Source organism: Schistocerca americana, chromosome 1 (genome assembly GCF_021461395.2).
Source record: "Schistocerca americana isolate TAMUIC-IGC-003095 chromosome 1, iqSchAmer2.1, whole genome shotgun sequence".
NCBI lineage: Eukaryota > Metazoa > Arthropoda > Insecta > Orthoptera > Acrididae > Schistocerca > Schistocerca americana.
The window spans coordinates 792,712,909-792,738,063 of record NC_060119.1 but is presented as its reverse complement, the minus strand read 5'-3'; the positions used below and the strand labels follow the sequence as shown (position 1 = coordinate 792,738,063).

General features: G+C 39.3%; 1 protein-coding gene across 2 annotated transcripts in view; it reads right to left on the bottom strand.

Moving 5' to 3' along the window:
* LOC124612477 overlaps positions 1-25,155 on the bottom strand; it is a 230,798-nt gene that overhangs the window by 114,675 nt on the left and 90,968 nt on the right. For both annotated transcript variants that reach the window (XM_047140715.1, XM_047140722.1), the window contains exon 6: positions 13,110-13,343. In XM_047140715.1, coding sequence (XP_046996671.1) covers positions 13,110-13,343 — 234 coding nt within the window. The remainder of the gene's footprint in view (positions 1-13,109; positions 13,344-25,155) is intronic.

Sequence of the window (25,155 nt, the reverse complement as noted above, 5' to 3'; positions counted from 1 at the left end):
CAAAAACCTGGCATGCAAAGGTTCTGCACAGTGACATAGACTTGTTCACTAACTCAAAAATGAACTGCCAGAATTAAGTCCAACAATCAGCACAAGATGCTAACATCACATGTGATAGCAGCCTCCAGACAGTGCTCTCTATCAACCACATAGTACTTTGCCATATCAAACAGCGATTTAACATATGGCATGCAATATTTAACACACAAGCCCAGCATTTGCTCTGTTTTCTGGAAGTATATATCTAATCTATGCACAGTCATAATTTATTTCACTTGCTGACATTCCAGTGCAAAATTATTTTTACAACAGTGATCTTGGTTAGCTGTCCACTTCTGAACATCTTCTGCTACAGAGCTCTTTGGAACATTCACTGATTTTAGGATTCTGTTCACATTGCAGCAATCACCTCTGATCATTTCAGTTGAAATGCTACACTGTTGAATGAGTTAAAATAGAGGCTGCTATTAATAAACTGTATAATAAATTGAATGCTGTGCATGAGCAAGTTTGGTGGAAATGCAGACACACTATTTGGTTAAGAGATGCACAAAGAAGTTCACAAAGAACTTTAGCTGACCAAATGTAATACAGTAAGAAGCAACCTCAATTATATTCAGTCCTGCTGATTTTGGAAGTTACCTAAGAGTAGAAGCATGCAAGAATTTCATGGCTGCTAATGCCAGTGATAGGAAATTTTGACACACAGACTGCCAAGTTATCAATGTGACATTTTTGATTATGTGATTCAGCAGGAGAAATTTTAAAGTGTGTAATCTGCCACCATGATTATAATTTAGCTGACAATTTTAACAGAGTATACATTTATAATCAGCAGCTCACATCAAAAGTAACTGAAAAACAAGTTTGGCTTAAATGTCACAACACAGTAAGGTACTGTACATATTTGACTTCAAAACAGATTAATGCAGAAACAAAAATGCAAGTATGAACAAATTTGTTATTGTGGAATGCCAACATTTATTACTGCCCAATCTACTACAGAAAAATGATACCAGTCAGTTTGTTCAGTTATTCTGTAATTTTTCTCATGTTGTTTGTTCCCTAGCTGATGAACAAAGTCAAATTACTGTCACTGGAGGTACATGTTTTCAGAGATTTTGTTTTTAGTTAAATAGCTTGGTATTCCGAAAGCAGACACCTATGACTGCTGCTTCTTCTACAACTTCTGAATCTTACTGTAAATAAAATGTCACAACAGGAAATTATTCAATATTGCTCTTAGCTATTTTACTATGACAAGTAGTGTACAGGTAAGAAGAACTGCTTACCTGAACTATAACAGTATTCAGTATGTCATCTGAAGATGAAATTAAATTACTATTAGTGGTACCTATTGTGCCACATTCAGCCACAGATGAGGCACTAATTAGGGTAACAAGTGTTTTTTCAATTACATCTTGGTAATTTTACACTAATGTTCTGATAGCCTAAGAGGCATTGTCAGTGTGTAATTATCAGATACTAAATAAGGAAATTCAGTGTCAAAATCATACAATTCTCGGCAGTTATACTGCTGCAGCTACATAAAACGAATACTGGAGACTGGAACTTTCTATACAATACTTCCCTGCATCCCACACCATCCTGGACTTAACCTCCAATACTGTTGTGGCCAGCAGTCAGAAGAGTGGTTTGATGCAGTTGTATGTGCTAATCTACCTTGTGCAAAGTTCTTCACCTCAGAATAATTACTGCAACCTACATCCCTTTGAAGCTATTTACTTTACTTTTATTCATGCCTTGGTCACCCTCTACAATTCTCTCTCTCTCTCTCTCTCTCTCTCTCTCTCTCTCTCTCTCTCTCTCTCTCTCTCCACACTTTCCTCCATTACCAACTGATGACTATTTGGGATGCTCGGGATGTGTCTTTTCAATCAGTACCTTCTTTCAGTCAAGTTGTAGCATAAATCTCTTTTTATCTCTGATTTGATTCAGTACCTCCTCATCAGTTACTCAATCTACTAATCTAATATCCAGCATTATTGTTAGCACCACATTTCAAAAGTTTCTCTTCTCTTCTTGTCTGCACTACTTACCATCCATGTTTCACTTCCATACAAGGCTACTCTCCAAACAAATACCTTCAGAAAACAGTTCCCAATGTTTAAACTGATATCAGTTGTTAACAAATTCCTCTTTTTCAGAAATACTTCTCTTGCTATAGCCAGTCTACATTTTATATCCTCTAGTTCAGTCATCTTCATTGATTAATAACAGCCAAACACATCTATTACTTTCAGCGTATCATTTTCTAATTACTTCCACCACCATCGTCGTCAGCATTGTCATCTTCAACAGTTTCCAGCCTCAGGCTGGGTCTGATTGGATTGCAAGCCTCACCATCTAGTCCTGTTTTCCCACCATCTTTCTGTGTTCCAGTCCTTGACTCTTTTTTCAGTGCACTACTCCACTTCTTTCAGCCATCTATCCCTTGGCCTCTTGGTCATTTCCTCCACACCTCCATTTCATGTATCTTCTTGGGAATCCTCTTGTTTCCCATTCTCTTTTAGTGCCCATATCATCTTGGCCTTGATGTTTCTATCCTGTTCTGCAAGGGTTCGTCTTTCACTATTTCCCTTACTTCTTCATTCTTCATTTTATCCCTACCTGTTATTCCTATCTTACTTCTGAGGAACTTCATTTAACATGCCTGTCATCTGCTAATATCTTTTTTCTTCATTAGCCATGTTTCAGATTCATAAGTCAGTATTGGGACATAGTAAGTTCATTATATTATTTCTTTGCTTTTCTGTGGGACGTCATTATCCCACACCAGGCTCCTAACACTTTGCAGGAATGCTTCTGCCTATCTGCCGCATTCGTTGATCTCTTTCTTATTTTTTCAATTTTCCTCCGCCAAACTTCTCAAGTATTTGACACTTTCCACCTTCTTCAGTTGTTCACACCCAATCCTTATTACACTAGCTGGTCTATTTTTCTTCCCTTAAGCATCGCCCAATTTAATTTGACTGCCTTCCATTACTTTTGCTTTTCTTCTACTGATGGTCTGATTCAAAGCCTTTTTTTGTAATATTTCTTTTTATACTCATTGTTATTTTTTAAGTTTTTTCTCCCCCCCCCCCCCCCCCTTTCAGTTTTTCTAAATCTCTTTTCCTCCTGGTTATTAACAGCACTATTTATTTCTCTTCCTCTTAATTCAACTTTATCATTCTTTCTTTTGTCATCTCTGGGAAAGAGCTAGTACACTGGTTACCAGCACACAATTTTTGCCCTCCTACTGCCTCCCCCTTCATTTTTGTCTCGCCCCATCCTCCCTACAGGCGGGTCTCTCTCAACTTGACATCTGAGTGACCAGCCCTGCCTTTCTGGAAGAATCAACCCCTCCTTTCTCCCCGGGGAAGACATTACCAGTTGCAAAAACTATTTAAATATTCCTACTTATCTACTATCAGCATATTTTGGAATTCTGATTCCTAATGGTAAGCACTAGTCAAGCATTATATCTCCTTGAAATTTTTCAGTGTTATTTCTTGTAGTTGTCATTCCTATCCCACATCAGTGGGATAGCAGTAAGTAGCTAGTTGTGAATTTCTAGGTTGCTGTTAGTTTTATTACACTTGTCACCAGAAGTAAATTTCTGTGAACATCCACCACATCATTTCTGTGAACATCCACCACATCATTTCTGTGAACATCCATCACATCATTTCTTCTAGAGTAAGAAAGCAACTGCAATATTATCATACACAAGTAGTGTGATTCATATAGTACTGCAGAGATCATAACAGATACTCATTTGTCAAGTCACAAAAAAGTACCTTGTATAAAAAAGGTAAGAAGAAGCAGCCAAATCTGGAGTTGCACCTACAAATATCTCCATGAAACTTCCATTCAACTATAGAGACTAGAGGTGAACATTTTTTTTCTACATTACTATAATGCATAGTTTGATAATAAGAGCATATCCAACTGGCAGGATTGGTCTCCCCCCCCCCCCCCCTTTCCCCCTTGGTGTAGGTATAGATTACTTGAGGTCCAATTTCACGCATTTCAGACACATCAGTAGTGCAGTGAACTAACTCTGGACTTGATTTCCACAAGTGAACTACTGCTCTCAGGTGAGACAGTGTTGGTTGCAAATGGATGTTTGTGATATCCCAGATCTGCAAACAGTTGTACGCTGTTATCAGAACTCAGAAGTTGTTGCCTTTAGAGCTACAGTTCTCTGATCTGAGTTTTCTTTCACTTATCTCAATTTCTGTTACTATATCAACATGTCTTGTCATACGAAACGAAACAAGTAAAACACTATGGAGAATTAAATAAAATTACCTATGCTAGTTTAGGAAACATTCAACTGTTTCAAGTACTTTTTTCCACTTAACGAGAAACTTGTCCTTTCTGGCTGTTTTGGTTGTACCTATAACCTACTAAACCGTGGAACAAATTCGTAATTCAATAAATTCCTTTAAGATGCTCAGAATATCTGCATAGTCCTTTTAATACAGTGGAATAAATGTTTCACAATTTCCTAGTCCTCAAAGTCAAAGAGTGACTTACAGTTTGACAGCTGAATGGGATCTTGCAGTCATGAGTTGGAGAACGAAGAATTTAGTGCACAATTGTCTGCTTCAAATAATTAGTAGGTAGAATGTGAAAGTCCTTTTCATGTATTGTTTCCTAAAATGCTACATAACAATGGCAGTGAGCAAAATTTCATTTCGTAAACACCAATATTGCAAATCTCAATTTGTAGAAGGTGTTGGGAATGAGGATGAGAAGTGAGAACAGATATGCATATATGAGTACAAATAAAAAAGTAAAGGCTCTATAGATCTGGAAATTTGCCTTCAGTCCACATTTCTTTATAAAAGGATCAAGAAAGTTTTCTCAAAAATTTTGGTTAAGGTGTTTCTGCATACCATAATTGCACAAATCTGGCACAGGAGAAGAATGGTGAGCTGTAAAAGTGTGCTATCCAGTTTCAACATTGAGAAGGCAAAGGTGCGGACCAGGCTGTTCCAGCTTGAGTGTTCACCTAAGGGAAGCCAGTGGCCACTGGCAGCAGCGGGCAAACAGCTGGTGCACAGGTGTTCAGGCTGCAGCCTGTGTGTTCATGCTGCCCCGACTGAGCACCCACAGGTACAGGTAGTGAAATGTATCGTGCATGCACAGAGCAATTCTATCTGGCACGTAGCCTATGCTAAGGCTGCGTTCACACTGCCGGCCGGGCCGGGCCGGGCTGACGCGTACTGGCTCGGCTCGTGCCTAGCCAGCTCAGGCCGACGTGTAGTGCATTCACATTGCGCGCCGCGCCGAGCCGGGACGGCGAAATGGGGGAAAATCCACTTCTCCGATTTTCATGTTTTAAAAATTCTTAGCGGTATATAAGACTTCGCCACATCGTTTCATGAACTTATTTTTTCCTTAAAAGCTTTACTTACGTCGTGAAAGAAGAAAAAGTCTACTTTTCGTTTCGCGTGATTTCTTAGTTTCGTAACGCTTCCCAACCGATTTTGAAGAAAGTATGCGGCTAAAGAATCTGATTTTTGTACACGTGGTAGTGCAACATCTTAGCTTCGTATTGAGTCATTTATCTTTCCATATTTCTTAACAGTCATTGTGAAATGATGCTATTTGTCAACGTTGTGCACTTGATTTACAAATCTTGTAGTGAAAAAGTTATGTAGCGGGTAGCTTACTGTTAGATCCGTTTTAGACCATACATTGTTGGGAATGAAATGTAGCTAAAAGTACCAAAAAGTTTTTGAAATGATAATGATACTGATATCTATCTCTGGTCTCAAGTAATGCGAGCTATTCAGTGGCGTCAGTGCCGCGTCCGCAAGCCACGGAGTTCGCGCGGTTACAGCTTGGTTTAGTGTAGTTATATAATGCAGCACAGAAAAAAAAACTAATTACTAGTGATCAGCGGAGACCTAGTGCCGGCCCCTCTTATTATTTTAATGGTCTCATTCTCTAGATAAATCCAAATGTATAAGAATTTTTCCCTCGGCTACTGGACAATCATCTGCTATGCTTTTATAATTGGCCACACGTTGCATCACAAAAGACAAACAATTATTTGTCATCAACATCCTACAATTAGTATGATGTACATTTCGTATTTCGAACTAAAAGATAACTGAAGCGCAATTCTGTAGTCTCGTTGTCTACTTTGGCAGAAAAAATAATGGAGAGTTAATGAAACTACTATAGATCGGCACAGATGTGCGTTTCATTGTTCTTCATTGTTTTTTTTTTTCTTCCTTGGCGGGCTGCGCTGCACTGTCAAGGTAATCCCCACTCTTTGGCTAAATGGCTGGCGGGAAGCCAAATAAATAAATTTAAAAAGATCCCCACCCTTCGACAGCTGACAAGCAAGTCAGTAGAAAACGCAGCTGCAGTCGACAGTTGCTCACCTTTAGCTAGTCTGTGCTGTCGTGTAGAACAATGTCCTCACTCTTTTATTGGTATTGTTTTGACTCTGCAGTAACTCGTCGAGTTTTGAAGTACAGAAGAACTAGGAGGTTATGGATTCATCCCATAAATAGCGACAGACATTTAGGAGGGTTTTTTTTCTTTATATGAAGAACTTAAAAACTAGCCTGAAAAATTTTATTCAAATTACAGAATGAATCATAATACATTTCAGTATGTGCTGCAGAACATTCAAGACAAAATTTCTAAACAGAACACAAATTTTCGCAGAAGTATAACAGCAGAAGAAAAATTGTGTATAACGATAAGGTAAGATTCGTTAGTACACACTTTTTGGTTTGCAGTAGAACTTTGTACAGCATTCACTACCTCCAATTAATTGTAGTCATGCTTTTGTATTTTAAATTTCACCGCCCGCATCTCGTGGTCGTGCGGTAGCGTTCTCGCTTCCCACGCCCGGGTTCCCGGGTTCGATTCCTGGCGGGGCCAGGGATTTTCTCTGCCTCGTGATGGCTGGGTGTTGTGTGCTGTCCTTAGGTTAGTTAGGTTTAATTAGTTCTAAGTTCTAGGCGACTAATGACCTCAGCAGTTGAGTCACATAGTGCTCAGAGCCATTTTTAAATTTCACAAACGCTTACCTCTGAGGGGAAGAGTGTTTATGGGACTCCTGAGAATCATTAGGAAGTAATTAACTTCGTCATTTTGGGTAATGTCTTGCTGTGCCTTCAACGAAGAATCGCAGAAATACTCCTTCAGAATTTTCCAACTTTTTACTTCATGATGCAGCGCTTGGCAGTGGTAATGGTTCATCATGTGGAGCCACTGATGACCTCACAGAATTCTTTTCATTTCCTTGTAAGATAGACAGATTGATAGGCGAAGAGTTTTGAGATAATGCCCTTTAACTTAGTGGTTCTATTTCCGCTGATAAGGAACTGCCACAGCATGACTTTACAATGCATTATCATCTGGTAGGGACACATTTCCGTCCCTCAGTGACACTCACATCTGTCTCCGTTTACAAGTAAATGCGAACTATTCAGTGGCGGCAGTGCCGCGATCGCTGGCAAGCTATTGTTGTAAATGCATGTAAATACGGTAGATTAAATAAATGAAATAAAAGTAATTTCGCATGTATCATTATAATAAACGTAATTTTTCCTCACTGATTGTGAAATGTGAGGTAACATCTTAAAATAAAAGACGTGTGCAGTCACACTTGTGATGAAAGCAGAAGGGAGACGTGTGATGCGTGTACTGCAGAAGCTGTAGTGCTGCTCCACAGGCTCGCGCCTGCGGTCGGCTCGCGCCGGCAATATTAAACACTCGGGATGTCGCCGGCTCGGCTCCGGGAGGCTCACGCTGTGTCGGCGCGGCCCGGCCGCCAGTGTGAACACCGCAATTCAAAACCATGTGTTTGATATCGAAGCGGGCGGCGGCCCGGCCAGGCTCGGCTCGGCCCGGCCGGCAGTGTGAACGCAGCCTAACTGTCCCTGCTTGCAGCTGAGCTGACAGATACTAGCAGGAGTTCGTGGCACATGAGGCAGCATTGGAAAACTCTGGTATAGACTGCTTCATTGTAGTGCACCTGGAACCCTTCTTGTTCTCTTTAATGGTTCACAAGGGGGTTTTTCCTCACTAACCAAAAGGTGGCAAGGTTCTGTGCACAGTTGTCTTAAATCTTCACAGCAGTGCCTGCCTGTCACTTGCAGCAACTGACACCAATAGTTCCACCCCTCTAAAGGATATGGTGATCTGAAGATTCCACTATGGATGGAACCTGTCAGAGTAGATGGCATTAGTATTGTGATCTGCCCCATCTCAAATATGTCTTGGCATTCCAAAGCAACCAGTTTACCCAAAAACTGGAAAATTATCACTTGAGTGAAGGTCATCTACTAACTCCCCATGAGCAGACTGTGACCCTGAAGTACAAACTACATTAAGAAGGCATATAGGTTAGTGTTTTTTAACGTCCCGTCGACAACGAGGTCATTAGAGACGGAGCACAAGCTCGGGTTAGGGAAAGATGGGGAAGGAAATAGGCCGTGCCCTTTCAAAGGAACCATCCCAGCATTTGCCTGAAACGATTTACGGAAATCACAGAAAACCTAAAAAGGCATACATTTTCTGAACAAAATTTGCCTTCAATTACTCAATTCCATGGGTAAGCAAACTTATGGTCTCAAGGACCACAACATCCGCTGAACTCCCCAAATGGGAGAAATGGTGTGGAGTGCTGGTTGACCAGCTTTATTGTCACCTCACTACTCCTGCAGCAAAAAATAAATTGAGTATGTTACAAAGAGAGGCAGTTGCAATTGTATTTCAACTGCCTGTAGGGAGTGTGTTGTTGTTTTTGAATAGTACCACAGAAATATTTGTTGTCTGTTTAAGGTTGTCATTTCCACATAACACAGAGTTTGGCAGAATGCAACAATGAAGGAAACAGTTGTACTTGAGATATTGGTGCTGGTTACCAGCAGTTTTTATGAAGACTTCCACACATAAATATGGAAATGAAAGAGGGACCTTTTTAAATTATAGCTGGCATTGTAAATGATATTTCATTATGAAGCTAATAAAAATTAGGAGAAAATTGGTGCTATTATTTACAATGTTATTATGATATGCTTCAGTAGTAGTCTCCATATCAATCACATACAGCATGAAAGTTGTGTAAACTGTGACTGGTCACAGAATACTGAGAAATAAAGAATTTTCAAGGTCTTCTTCAGATGAATGTTGAATATAATGAAAAAGAAAATCAATTACTTAGTTTTATAGTGTTTATTTATTTGTATTGGAATGCACAATGAAAAGCATATTATTCAACAGGCATCAAAGAGGACTGGAAAAATAATGAAATGAACGAATAGTGAAAATTACTCTCTTTACTACATAACAATAACAAAATTTTATGTTGAAAACTGAAAGTAAATATGAAGTACTAAATTTTACAAATTTATTTAACTTTTAATTAAAGACTACATGGTAGCCTTGCATATCAATCTGTTCTTCTCAGCTGAACTACTCCAAGTTCTACAAGATGGAAACTATTACCTACTATGCCTCATTAGCTATCCAACTGGCCATCACAGGCATTCATCAGTCATCAGCTAACAGGGGCGTATGTCAACAACCCTCCACATGAACTTGTAATTGCACCAAATAAACAGAAGAGACCACATAATTGTCAAAAGCATCAATTACATTACCCTATCATATTTGATGGGACACATGCCCTACTAATGCAATATACAGCTATGAGCACTGGAATGTCTATGTCCAGTCTCTGTCTCATTCTAACACATAAAGAGAAACTTTTGAAACTTGGAGAAAAATACTGCACACCTTGGGCTGGATATATAGAGTGTCGTACACAATCAAACGGGCTGGTGTATGTTTATAGCTGGCATTGTGCATATGTTCTACGCAACTTAAGTGAAATCACCATCTTCTCAATTCCAAGAATGTCTCATGTGAGTAACTGTCTCTCATTATACAATATACAGATTGTTTTGAAACATTACTATACTCCACAGTAATTTCTGGACGTTACATAATTTGTAATCAATAGGATGTATATCTCCAAGCAAACTTCAAAATTTATATTAAAAACTTTGTATGTGATATTTTATACTTTTCATAGCCATGAAAATAATGTGTTTTGGTACTCACTTGTTATGCTTTCTTCTTGTTTATCATTCTGGTAAAGCCTCTCAACAAACAAAACTTTAACTTTAAAAATTCTAGATTCAAATGAAAATGTGGATTTAGTTAAGCTCATGGGAAACATGGGTACCACCATACGGAGTCGTGTGTGTGTGTGTGTGTGTGTGTGTGTGTGTGTGTGTGTGTGTGTGTGAGTGAGAGAGAGAGAGAGAGAGAGATCTATTGTTGACGAAGGCCTTAATGGCTGAAAGCTTTAATTGTAAGAGTCTTTTTGTTGTGCCTCTCCGCTATATGGTGAGGGGCAACTTTCCTTTTCACAATATTAGTACCAACATACTGGTTTTTTAAACTGATTACCATAATTTTTTGTCAGTGAAAGTGTAATACTGATCACAAAAGAAGACAGTTTTTCATCTTTTATTTATAAAATGTGTGTAAATCAGTTTTAAATATTGTCACAGAAGAAGCTGAGCTGCACAGTCACTGTAGTGTAGTGGTTACGATACTAGGTTGTTGCATGGAGAGTCGTTACTTTAAAACTCACCTGAACTCTAAAATTTTAATTTCTATATGCGCTTTGAGTACATTCGAGAAGTATCCACAAATACTAGATGTGCAAGTGCGGAATAAACTTTCGTTAAGTGAAGTTAGTGTTCGTCATTCATCTAACTACACCTTCTACTACGTGACAATATGAAAGGGTTAATAAAACAGTGGGTTACAGTTGTAACCAAGATTGTGATAACCAGCCAGCTTTGTATCCCTAATGGGGGGAAGGGGTTGTTTATTGCCCATTTCTGGATTCATCATGGGCTCTACGAACAACATCCTTGAATGCTGTGTATCTCAGATACAGACAGTTGCATGTCTAAAGCTCATGATTTCTATAAATTTCTTTTTAATTTAATTTCCATAGTAAGCGACATCTACCGATAGCCATCTGATTGTCATGTACACTGAAGAGACAAAGAAACTGGCACACCTGCCTATTATTGTGTAGGGCCGCTGCTAGCACCCAGAAGTGCCGCAACACGACGTGGCATGGACTCAACTAATGTCTAAGTAGTGCTGGAGGGAATTGACACCATGAATCCTGCAGGGTTGTCCATAAATCCATAAGAGTACGAATGGCTGAAAATCTCTTCTGAACAGCACATTGCAAGGCATCCCAGATATGCTCAATAATGTTCATGTCTGGGGAGTTTGGTAGCCATCGGAAGTGTTTAAACTCAGAACAGTGTTCCTGGAGCCACTCTGTAGCAATTCTGGATGTGTGTGGGTGTCGCACTGTCCTGCTGGAATTGCCCGAGTCTGTCAGAATACGCAATGGACATGAATGGGCACAGGCAACCAGACAGAATGCTTACATACATTTCACCTGTCACAGTCGTATCTAGATGTATCAGAGGTCCCATGTCACTCCAACTGCACACTGCACACACCACACACCATTAGAGAGGCTCTACCACTTTGAACAGTCCCCTGCTGACATGCAGGGCCCATGGATTCATAAGGTTGTCTCCATACCCATACATGTCCATCCGTTCGATACAATTTGAAACGAGACTTGTCTGACCAAGCAACATGTTTCCAGTCATCAACAATCCAATGTCGGTCTTGACAGGCTCAGGCGAGGCGTAAAGCTTTGTGTCGTGCAGTCATCAAGGATATACGAGAGGGCCATCGGCTCTGAAAGCCCATATCAATAGTGTTTCGTTGAATGGTACGCACGCTGACACTTGTTGATGGCCCAGCAATGAAATCTGCTGCAATTTGCGGAAAGGTTGCACTTCTGTCACACTGAAGGATTCTCTTTAGACATCATTTGTCCCATTCTTGCAAGATCTTTTTCCGGCCACAGCAATGTCAGGGGATATGACGTTTTACTGGATTCCTGATATTCACGGTACACTTGTTAAATGGTCATATAGGAAAATTCCCACTTCATCGCTACCCCAGAGATGCTGTGTCCCATCGATCGTGCGCCAACTATAACACCACATTCAAAGTCATTTAAATCTTGATAAACTGCCTTTGTAGCAGCAGTAACAAATCTAAGAACTGTGCCAGACACTTTTCGTCTTATATAGGCATTGCCAACTGCAGCACCGTATTCTGCCTGTTACATATCTATGTATTTGAATATGCAGGCCTATACCAGTTTCTTTGGTGCATCGGTGTATGTGCCCAAATCCCAGTAAGTGGTTTGGGGTACCCACTTCGCATCTTTTAGTTCTGTCTTACACACCTGCTAGAGTCTCAACATATCAAGAATGGTGTGCTTATACAGGTATAGGCCTCTCTGCTACACAGCCCACATTTGATATTCCAGCAGAATAATGTCTGGACCAATTCTAATTTCATTACTAAAAACTGTCGCCTCAATAGTGCTCTTTGCTTGACCTACTTATTCTCCTGATACATTAATTACTGAATGTGAGTAGAACTTGCTTTCCAGAGACTATGGTCTTCGCAACATCAAAGAGTACTGGCCGTATCAGGTCCGAAGCCTCTTCCCTATAATATCGCCTCACACGCAAGTTCATGCTAGTGTGCTGGAATTTTCATTCACAACTAAATTTCTCATCACATGCCATGTAAACTATTTAAATAAAGGGAGTAGCCATTTTACTTCATTTGCCCTTGATCAGTTATTTTCATAAACTCCAATGTTCATAAATAAAAGTGTAATATGACTTTTAAGTTGCCCAACTGCAAGTCAGTAGAGATGTTCTCTCTCACTGTGTATAAGCTACTATCTTTCTGCACTTCATTTCCACATATCCATGCTATATACCCAATTTTCAAATGAAATGTTCATGAGTTTTTCACACCAATTTTCTCAGTTCCCCCCCCCCCCCCCCCCCCCCCCCCTACCTTGCCAAATACTTACACTACATACTTAAATATTGGCTGAAATATTTATTATACAGCTAAAATTTTCTTAAGTAAAGCGAAAAGCCCCTCTTCATGAATAAAAAAGGTTTTTTTTTTTTTTTTTTTTTTACCTTTGTTATGGCTGTTTCAACATCAGATACACGTGTCAACAACCGGTCCCTTTCAGCAGTAATAGAAGCAATTTCATTGTTCAGATTTAGCATCTTTGCTTCACTGAGAGCCACCGTAGCCTCTGTACTGCTCTTTGCTTTGACCAATTCACATTCCATTTCGGAACATCTAGTCTGATAACCCTGTGCGAGTTCCAGAGCTCTTGAAAGTTCTCTCTCCACAGACTTCACTTTCTGTAAGAGACAAAATGTAGAATAGTAATAATAATAATAATAATAATAATAATAACAATAATAATAATAAGCAAACAAATAAATATAGTATATAAAGGTAGTTGAAATACCACAATGGAAACATTTGTTGAAAATAACTACAAACTATCCAGAGGAAAAGTGTTTTAATCAGAAATAATAGAAATTTAAGGTATTGGCACTACAGCAGAATAATGACTTGACATTTCAGAAAGGGTTTTACTTAGAAATCAAGCCTATCACTGTCACTAAAGAAGCAGAAAAGGTGCATATGCAAAATAAATGTCATCTGCAAACAGTTGTAATCAGCTGGAGAGGCACCTGCGTCACATTGAAGGAAATGATGAGATTCCTACTCTTTAGGAGGCGAATAAATTCTTTTTTCACTTGCTAAAACGAAGAGGAAGACTGGGAAATTGTAAATAACATTAAAAAAATGTTTTTTAGTATCATGATTTTCCTCTTCTTAAGGCTGAAGCACACTTTTGTGTCCCTTTTTGACAACAACTACATTTGATTTTGGACAGTTTACACACTTTTCTAGACAGACATGTAGGGCTGAAGTTGTAGCAGTATCTGTGGCAATTTTTGTAGCAAATATATAAACATCCTTTTAAACAATGGAAACCCCATGTACAAATCATAACATGTAGGCTTCCATTGCCGGTGTCTTCATTAATTAAAACCTCCGGGCTAAGAGGCCGTGGTTGAACAGTAGAAATTCTTCCTCTTGACATTTTGTTGCCAACTGTGGGCAACATCTACCGAGATGAGCCAACGACTGGCTGCTAGACTGTGGAGGTCCCTTTTACGTAGAACACATAGAGGGCGCCACAATTTGTCACATGTTGTCGACAGCGAAACTATCTTTGATTAATGTCATTACTCTCGATCAAAGGTAATCGATTGTCAGCAGTTAGATAAGATATGGTGGTCGACTTCGTAGCAAAGATGTGACAACCGATTACCTTTGATCAAGAGTAATGGTGTTAGTCAGAGATAGTTTCACTGTCAACTGCATGTGAGGAGTGGTGGCACCCTTTATGCGCTCTATATAAACAGGACCTCCACAGTCTAGTAGCCGGTCATTGACTCACCTCGGAAGATGTTGCCCACAGTTGGCAACAAAACATCACGAGGAAGAATTTCTGCTGTTCAACCACAGCCTCTTAGCCTGGAGGAGTTATTTAATGAACCACTTAGGAATAACAACAATGTAGGAAAATACAGATTGCTACTTACTGTAAAGGAGATGCATTAAGTTGCAGACAAGCACAATTAAAAGACATTCACACAAAGCTTTCAGCTACAACCTTCATCAGCAGAAGAGAAACAGAGACACACACACACACACACACACCAGCCATACAACAAACAAAGAAGCACTCCTCATGCACACATGACCACCAACTCCAGCAGCTGAGGCCAGAATGCTAGGACTGAACTGCCAGAGTTGCGTTTGTGTGCATGTGGAGTGCTTGCTTGTGTGTATGAATGATATGTGTTTCTCTGTTTCTCTTTTGCTGATGAAGGCTGCAGGTGAAATCTTTGTATGAGTGTCTTGTTACTGTTCCTGTCTGGAACTTAACATGTCTTGTTTACGGTAAGTAGCAATCTATCTTTTCCTACAATATAAATATCCTTTTAATTACTTCAGAACCTTTCTCTTGCTATGATGTTACACTTACTTATGTTCTAGGCATATTTCTAAAAATAAGTCATGGATTACACAAGGAATAAAGTTGTCATGTGGGACAAAAAGGAAACTGTATCTACTATCTAGGAACAGCTCTGATGTTAGCACTGTAATGCATTACATAGAATACTGTAAAATACTGAAGCAAGAAATTCAGAAATCTAAGCAGTTTTATTATGAGAGAAGGATAATGACATCAGGCAACAAAATGGAAACTACATGGATTGTAGTGAAGACAGAGACAGGTGGGCCAGAGAGCAAGATGAACAGAGAGCTCTAAAAATAAATGAAACATTGGTAACAAGGGCATGCAGTGTTGCAAACACCTTAAACAAGTATTTTGTTTCCATTACTGGTAGCCTGAGATCATCAAGTTCAGTAAAGAGTGCAATAGACTACTTGAGATCACTCTCTGTAAATAACTCCAGTAAAATGGAAATGACACTCACTTCTCCCAAAGATGTAGCATCCTTCATAAAATCTTTAAACTCAAAGTATTTTGACGGTTATGACAACATATAAACAAACGTAATTAAAAAGTGTTCATGTCAGTTGAGTTTTTTCTTAAGTTGTGTGTGTAATCAATCTCTTATCAGTGGAACATTTCCAGACTGACTAAAAATATGCTGAAGTTAAGCCCCTTTAAAAGAAGGGGGATAAAGAGATACCACCAAACTATCAACCCAATTCACATTTTCTCACTTTTTCAAAAATAATTGAAAGGTTGTATTCCAGTATCTTCTCAAGCATCTGACTGCATATAATATATTGTCCAAATCACAGTTTGGCTTTCTTAAGGGTTCCGCTGTAGAGAAGGGCATTTTCACATACAGTGAGAATGTACTTAATTCATTAGATAGCAAATTAGAGGCTACTGGCATTTTCTGTGATCTGTCAAAGGCCTTCATGTGGATTACAGCATTCTCTTAAGTAAATTAGATTGTTATGGTGTTGCTGGCTCACAGTGCTGCAAATGGTTTAAGTCTTACCTAACTACCAGAAAAAAAGGGTGTGTCATGAAACACCTGTGGAGTAAGCATTCAGTCTTCATCTTATTGGGAATAAATTACATGTAGTGTTCCTCAAGGTTCCATCTTAGGTCCACTGCTTTTTCTTGTGTACATTAATGACGTCTCGTCTGTTACATTGGCAGATGCTAAGTCTGTTTTATAATTGCGTAGGCTTCCGCGGCCAGAGTGTCGACATAAAAGTTTTCTGGGTACGATACCGTGTCATAATGTATAAAACTACTGCTGCTGGAGAAAAACCAACGTTTCAGCTGCTGCAACCATGGCTGAAACATTGATTTTTCTCCAGCAGCAGTAGTTTTATACATTATGATGCAGTACCACACCCAGAAAACTTTTATGTCGACTAAGTTTGTTTTGTTTGCACAGGATACAACATTGCAATAAATAGCAAGTCAAGTACAGATGGCTGTTAATCAAATTATCACTGACATTAATAAGGGGTTTAAAGCTAATTCACTGTCATTAAACTCTGAAAAGACCCACTATATGCAGTTCAGAACCTGTAAGAGATTTCCTTCCAGCACATACATAGCATATGAAGATGTGCAGATTGAAGAGGCTGACAGTGTTTAATTTCTGGTATTACAGCTCAATAATAAACTCAGTTGGGAACAGTATATCACAGAATTTCTGAAGTACCTAAACAAGTCTGTATTTGCAATGTGATTGATATCAAATGTAGGAGATATAAATATATATATTAAAAAAACCTGTGTGCTTTGCTTACTTTCATTCCATTATGCTATACAGGATCATATTCTGCGATAACTCATCAAACCGAGCAAAAGTTTTTCGAGTGCAAAAGTGTATCATAATACTCATTTGTGGTGTTAATTCAAGAATATTATGCAGAAACCTGATCAAGGAACTGTGTATTCTAGACACTGCTTCTCAGTGTATTTATTCCTTAATGAAATTTGTTGCAAATAATACGCCTATTTCCAACCAATTGCTCAATACGTAGTACCAGTACTCAACAATGGAAAATTCAGGATAGATAACGACAATATTACGAAAAGGATAGTTGTTATTTACCATATAGTGGAGATGCTGAGTCACAGATAGGCACAACAAAATGATTTGTCAGAAAGTAAGCTTCCAGCCAACAAGACCTTCATCAGAAATCCCCAGGAGAGATCACGTTAATACCTTGCAATACTGCCTCTGGCCTTCATAATGGCCCCATTTCGGCAAGAAACAGTGTTCACAAGTTTATTCAGGTATGCCACAGCCAGTTGATGCCAATCATTAATGAACAGATCCCATCAAGTTACTAAATTGTGAAATTGTTGATTGCTACATTTCATCTACTTTTCCTAATACTCCAAACATTTTCCTTGCGATTAAGTTAAGGTGATTCAGAAGGACAGGCATTGTGCACTAGGGAGTACAGGTGTTTGTCAATACATGAAAGTATGCAGACAGTCCTTGCGAACACAGCTATTGTAAGCTTGGTAGACACGAACCTCTGCAGCATACTCATCAATGAAGATGTAGAAGAACGGGCCAACACTCTGTTACCGAGAATGTCAAAATAAATATTCCAGTTCATCTTTGTGATAACCTGAATGAATTGGCTGACCCATTTCATGGTGCAAAAAGTATCTCCAGAACCCCACAGAACTACCTGCAGGATTAAAATACCCTTCGCACAATGCAGGTTGAACGCCTCATATGGCTATCTGTGCACTAGACACCTTGCATCATTTGAAAAGAGACAAAATGGTGACTCATTGCACCACACTACGTTTCTCTGCTGATCAGTTGTTTGGGCCACTGAAGATGTGCACCTTTATGTGCCGCTATGGGCGATGGACTTTTGTGAGGAACCTAACTCTAGATGTCCAGTGCTTGCATTCCCTCAGAAACTTGTTTAGATCGACCCGAATTCCGCAACAGTAGCAATTCCTTTCAGGTTCAAAACCAATTGTCATTGACAAGGTGTGATACTCGTCTCCAGTCCCAGTCAGCTAGGGTTTTTTTTTTTTTTTTTTTTTTTTTTTTTATGGCCACTGTTCTTAAGCTGTGCTACGTGGCTGCAAGTACACTAATCATCATATGTATTTTGAACAGTCCACATTGACACATCAACAAATTTGGCAACTTCATTCGTGAAGTGTGCATGGGCACATTCAAATACAATAGTTTCTTTCTGCTATTCTGTCAAGTCTCTATGTTTACCCATCTTACTGCACAGATACCACACCACTTCACTGCCACAACTTATGGCAGTGGCAGAAGATCACGCGGGCAACTGGTAGAAGTCATACATCATTTATGGTGCTACAAAGGGAGCTGCGTGACTAATATTTTATCCGGCAAGCTGATCAATGCCTTAAGATATATAACAATTTGCATCGGTTGGACTTGACAGAAGTGCAAAAATGTAATACAACTCACATCCTGACAATGCTGAGTCATGAGATTAGATTAGATTAGTACTTGTTCCCTAGATCATGAATACGACACTTCGTAATGATGAGGTTTACAGCATCCATGTACATTTATTTTTATGAAACGTAATTGTGTTACTGCAAGAAAATGTAATACATCATGTACTTCATGATACCAGGCATTGCAAGTGCCATCACAAAATCTGAAGCTGTAACTGACAATCCTTACATTCAGTAAAGTATTGCTAAATTATGACAAAAACTGATAAATGAGGCATAATCATGGTGAAGGATACAGAAATCCTCTTTATAATATTTTAAGAATATTTAACAGTCTTTAATCAAAAAACTCACCACATGGCAGAGATGTTGAGTTGTAGATGGACACAGCAAAAGAACTGTCAAATAAAGTAAGCTTTCAGCCAAAGAGTCCTTCATCGGGATTTCACGTGCATGTGCTTGTCGCCTAGTTCCAATGAGGCCCTTTTTGGCCAAAAGTTTACTTTCTCGACAGTCTTTCTGTTGTGCTCATCTGTGATTAAACATTTCCGCTGTATGGAGAGTAGTAATCTATCCTTCTCATATTACTGTTATTTTTCCAGCCTGGATTTTCCATTGTTTAATCAAAAACTTTTTTGTTTGATGACTGCCATCTATAAAATCATCCTCAGACATTTCTTTAAAAAAGTGCAAATTTATCAGTGAAACTATTATAATAGCACACAACAGTACTGGGAAAATCATTTATATAATTTATATGAAAATCACTGACGTAACATACCTTTGATTGGAAACTATTACATGAACATAAAAAAAACCTGTAGCCAAGATAGGTACAGCGAAAAGACATAAAAACATAGTCAATATGCACTATAAACATTAGCATGATTTGTCCATGTGTACCACTGCAGCTACACAACCAACCCCCACAGTCCTATGGCAGTTATATGGTTCGGTAGCCTACTATCCCCCCATCCATTAAGGAGGTTATGGTTTGGAGCTGTAGGAGTTAGGTTCAAAGATATGGAAGTCAAAGAGAGCATCACACCAAAGGGCTTCTTGTGGGAAGTCAGTGAAGCAAAAGGGAATTGAATGCCAAGACTGACCAGAATGTTCCTTCTAGAATGTTATAGAATCTTTCAAAAGGTACCAGAATTTACTAGAGTCTCCAGAATGTTCCAGGATTTTCTTGAACATTCTGTTATTCTGTTGTGGGGATACATTCCAGCACAGAAAGGTATACATAGGTGATGGCGAGATTTGTCTGTAATGTTCTTGAGTTTTTAGGAATATTCTCGAATATTAACGAACATTTTCAAATATTCTAAAATCAGGGTGCATTTACAGACAAGGAAAAACAAAATTTCACTATTTCTCGGTTAACAATACACATTTTCCTGGGTGAAAATACACTTTCTCCATGTTAAGTGACAGTATTCCCTCTGAACTGCAAAACTTGTCAATCCTTTAAATTGTAAACGTTTTATGCATCGGCATAAAACTTCCCGGCACTTTAGGAAAAGAACCCAGCAAAAAAATAACATGTCTTGGGAAGATCTTTGATGCGCAGCAACATTTGCACTGCATATTTTTGTATTACGAAGTGTAACTACAAATTCCATCACACACAGCATGTTAGTTTCCATAGCACTGAAATCGAGATTGCAATGTGCTTCTGTCAAACTCTTGTCATGTAATCTGAAAAGCAAATGACAGCAGATATTCAGAGTATACGGCACGTAATAGTCAGCCAACAGCAATATCACTGTTAACCAGCACAAGCACACAAATAGAAAAAGTTTACGGTTTAAATCAATAGACATATAACATAGCTACAACAAAAGCTAAGCTTATAATATCGGTCTTTTTTTGCACGTGTTACCCTTTGAGATATTATCAAACACAAATGCGCCAGTAAAATTTTAAATGATGACATAAACGTCTGGTCTTCTGGTCCCAAAATTTTTCTAGGTGGCTGGTCCACTAAGTGTTCAGTTTTGAATGATAGTCAAATGCTCTGAGATTTAAGAAATTCATTGCACATTCTCACACTTATAATTTATCTTGTGTAAAAGGAAATTTACTTTGAAAGTAACACTTCTCAAACCACAATTTGCAATATTCACCCACGACCTGTTAGCAATAGGTTCGTTTGAGCAGTTGCCAGAGAATGCTAGAAGACAGGTGTTATTTCGCATCTACAGTTATGATGATGTAGGAAGCTTACCGTAAAGAAGATGTGTTAAGTTGCAGACAAGCACAATTAAAAGACACTTACATAAAAAGAGAGAATGTCGTGTGTGTGTGTGTGTGTGTGTGTGTGTGTCTTTACTGATGAAGGCTGTGGCCAAAAGTTATAAGTAGATGTCTTTTAATCGTGCCTGTCTGTGTCTTCTTTACCGTAAGTAGCAATCTGTTTTTTCCTACATTGTTGACATTGCTACGTGGAGTTTCCATTGTTTGAAAATATTATCAGATTTCCTGGTTGTCCCAGGACATATACACCCTGAAAATATTCTTGAATGCCCTGGAGCAAAATTTTTCTCTATATCTTCAACCAGCATTTGAAGCTGTATATCCAGACTCATCACGTATCCACAGAACAAGCAGATGTCATTGAAGGAAAAGGAACTCTTGGACAGACTCTCAACATACAATGGATAATCGGGAAATCACAAGAGTTTGGTGTTCCTCTTTTCATCTTCTTCCTTGACTATAGGAAAGCCTTTGACTGTGTTGTCTGAGAACAGTTGTGGCAGCTGCTTGCAGAGCTTGGCGTCCCACCACACTTCACAGCAGTAATCAGAAGTCCATACAAAAATCACCTTGCAGTTGTGAAGACAAGTGCTGGCATGTCTGATTTCTTCCATATATCAAAAGGTGTCAAATTCGGTTGTGTTCTCTCTCCTCAGCTGTACATTTCATTAGGAATGCTCTTGATGGATGGACTAAGGATATCTCAATTGACAGAAGAACTGTTAACATGCTGAGCCCCAAACAAAAGTAAAGGATTTAAGTCTATCATATGGATTAGGCATCAATCTTAGTAAGTCCGAACTCATGATTATTGATCCACAAGCACAAGTTCAACTCACATGTTTATTAATGGAACTAGAAGTAATAATTTTTTTTCATCTATTTTGGATCAACCACCAGTGACGCAGAAAAGAGCGAAGGTGAGATGATAAGACGGATTGTGCTAGGACAAGTGACTATGAAACAGCTCACCAAGATTTGTCAGAACAGGGTGATGACAAACACTGCAAAAGTCCAGCTTGTTGAAACACTCGTGTTTCCTGTCTTCATCTACAGTTGTGAAATATGGACCATTAAGGCCATTTACAAGCAGCATATTGATGCGTCTGAGCTATGGTGCTGGCACAAGATGCTATGCATAAAATGGATCAAAAGGAAAATGATTGTGTCCATAACTGAGCAACTGAATATCTCCAGGCACCTTTCTTCACATGTCAGTCAAAAAAATTCTTCATTTCTTTGGCCATATAGTATGACAAAAAAAGAGAAAAACAAGCAGTAATCACAGAATGGAAGATTGAGGGCAAAACACTGAGGGGAGAACAGTGAGCAGGTAGATCAAATCACAAAGATCTCTGGTCTACTTCTTTAGCAGGTTCATGGGGTTCAGGGGGTCACGGCACACCGCAATCAGCACAACTTGTGGTGGTGGTGGTGGTGGTGGTGGTGGTGATGTCAATGGATGATGATCTAAATTAACCCACAGTAGTATTCTACAACTTTTCAGACGTTCTTGATTACTTTAGAATGTTCTCGGTGTTCCGTAAAGAAATGGAAAAGTGAATGACTGAACAATATTTCAAAATTAGGTTACTGTTGGAACACTTAAATGGGTTTATGAGTACTGAAGAGTATTTTTCAGCATTTAAGAGTTTTTGACTGTGAAATTCTAACATTTTTATGACTTTTTTGAATGTTCAGTTTTACAACGTTTTTGAGTAATAACACAGATGTTGTGACTTACCGAACGAAAGTGCTGGAAGGTCGATAGACACACAAACAAACACAAACATAAACATGAAATTCAAGCTTTCGCAACAAACTGTTGCCTCATCAGGAAAGAGGGAAGAAGGGAAGGAGAGGGAAAGACGAAAGGATGTGGGTTTTAAGGGAGAGGGTAAGGAGTCATTCCAATCCCGGGAGCGGAAAGACTTACCTTAGGGGGAAAAAAGGACAGGTATACACTCGCACACACACTCATATCCATCCGCACATACACAGACACAAGCGGATGGATATGAGTGTGTGTGCGAGTGTATACCTGTCCTTTTTTCCCCCTAAGGTAAGTCTTTCCGCTCCCGGGATTGGAATGACTCCTTACCCTCTCCCTTAAAACCCACATCCTTTCGTCTTTCCCTCTCCTTCCCTCTTTCCTGATGAGGCAACAGTTTGTTGCGAAAGCTTGAATTTTGTGTGTATGTTTGTGTGTCTATCAACGTGCCAGCGCTTTCGTTTGGTAAGTCACATCATCTTTGTTTTTAGGTGTGTGTGTGTGTGTGTGTGTGTGTGTGTGTGTGTGTGTGTGTGTGTGTGTGTGTGTCTATATATAGAGAGTTGGGTCACTTGGAGGGCACTTTGCTGGGATCCATAAGCCCTCAGCCACTGAAATGGTTTAGATACATTGATGACATCTTTGCCACATGGACTGACCTGTTTCCATGCCACTCTCCTTGATGTTGATCTCATCCTCACTGAAGGCCAGCTACACACTTGTGCCTGAAGAAAATCGATGGCCACAAATGTCTTCCTTCAGGGCTCCAAAAATAAGGAATTGTTTTGATTGTACTGCAGAAGTTTCACTGGAAAGTGCTTACACATTTACACAGTCTCTCTCCACACAATTTATATATTTTTGTGGTTAGAGGAATGACATCCGTGGCCTTCGATTTGCTATGGGTGGAGAGGTGTATGCCTGGGTATAATCACGGTTCTGTAGGCAAATGAAACCATTTTTCCAGGAAGGTGTTTATCATCTTGTCTCATAGTGGGAGCAATGGATTAACAGTTTTGGAAATTACTTTTGAAACAAACAATAATATATTTCTTCCATCTGTCTCATTTTCATTTGACTGCCCCTAATAGGTTCAGCGAACATACATCCACAGAACAAGATCATATTCGGATTACATCTTACAGAACACAACTACAGATAACGACTTGCAAGTACTGCACACTGCACCAAAAGGTCAGTTACTGAATCTCTTAGAACTACAGATCTATGGACACAAGAAACACTGCCCTAACAAAATTCTGAATGAACAAAACAAATTTACACTGAATGCTTCTCTTTCATTATCTGACAGTAATTCTAGCATACTTACAATCTTTCTGACCCAACTCCTTTTAATTTCTGTTCCCAGCCACACACCACCCGCATCCAAACCAGTCAGAGAAGCATGCACCACTGTCCAATATCAGTGAGGTCACATATTTTGGCACCTCCTTGGCTTTTTTTTTTCGCATGCTCATTGTGTATTCTGTTTCTTTTGATGGTTGGTCTGCTGCTTCCAAAGCAATACGTAGTATACAATACATATCTTAAATACATCCATTTTAAAATTGTAGCTAGTACGAGGGTCGTTCAAAAAGTATTGCCCCATATTTAAAAAAAAAAAAAAAAAAAAAAAGTCGTTAATATACACAGACAAACGTCCCTGTTGGTGCTTCACATCTGATGTTTGTTCTGCGCACTGATGAAGTTTCGAACCATTCTGGCAGATGGCAGAGCTGTAGTACAGTGTCAAAATGGCGTCCACATACGACTCACATTACGAGCAGTGTGCTATTATTAAATTCTTGGGTGCAGAAAAAGAAACCATGGTAAACATCCATAAACGTTTGTGTGCAGGTGTAGCAATGCTACAGTTGATAGGAGTACAGTTGGCGATGAGTAAAGAAAGTTACAGCCTCAGGAAATGCAGAAACAGAGCTCCATGATCAGCCACACTCGGGACGTCCTGTCACAGCCACTGCTCCAGACCTACTGAATCATGTGGATGCCATTATGTGTCAACTGGCACACCACAACTCGACAATTGGCTCTACAGTTGTCAGTCAGCATTGGATGTGTGTCTGCAATGATCGAGACTCTCATATATTCAAAGAAGTGTTCACAATGGGTTCCACGAATACACTCAGTGGACCACACGATTCAAAGAAAAGCTATTCCATCTGAATTGTTGGAGCATTTTGAGACCAACAGAGAGGCCTTTCTGTCATGGATCGTTACGGGGGACGTAAGTTGGGTGCACCACTTTGCACTGGGAAAAAAAAGGCGGTCCATGGAGTGGCATCATCCTCATTCACCTCAAAAGAAGAAATTCAAGACAACCCCGCCTCTGCCAGAAAAGTCATGGTGACAGTCTTCTGCGATTGTGATCACGTCATTCTCGTGGATGTAATGCCAAGAGGGTCAACCATCAATTCAGAGGCATACATGAAGACTCTGAATAAACTCAAGAATCGTTTCTGACGCGTTCGATCGGACAAGATCCAGCAGAAACCTTGCTCCAACATGATAATGTACACCCACACACAAGTCTGAAAACCCTGAAACACATTGCCAAATTGGGTTAGACATCATTGCCTCATCCACCCTACAGTCCAGACCCGACAGCCTCGGGTTTCCATATCTTTGG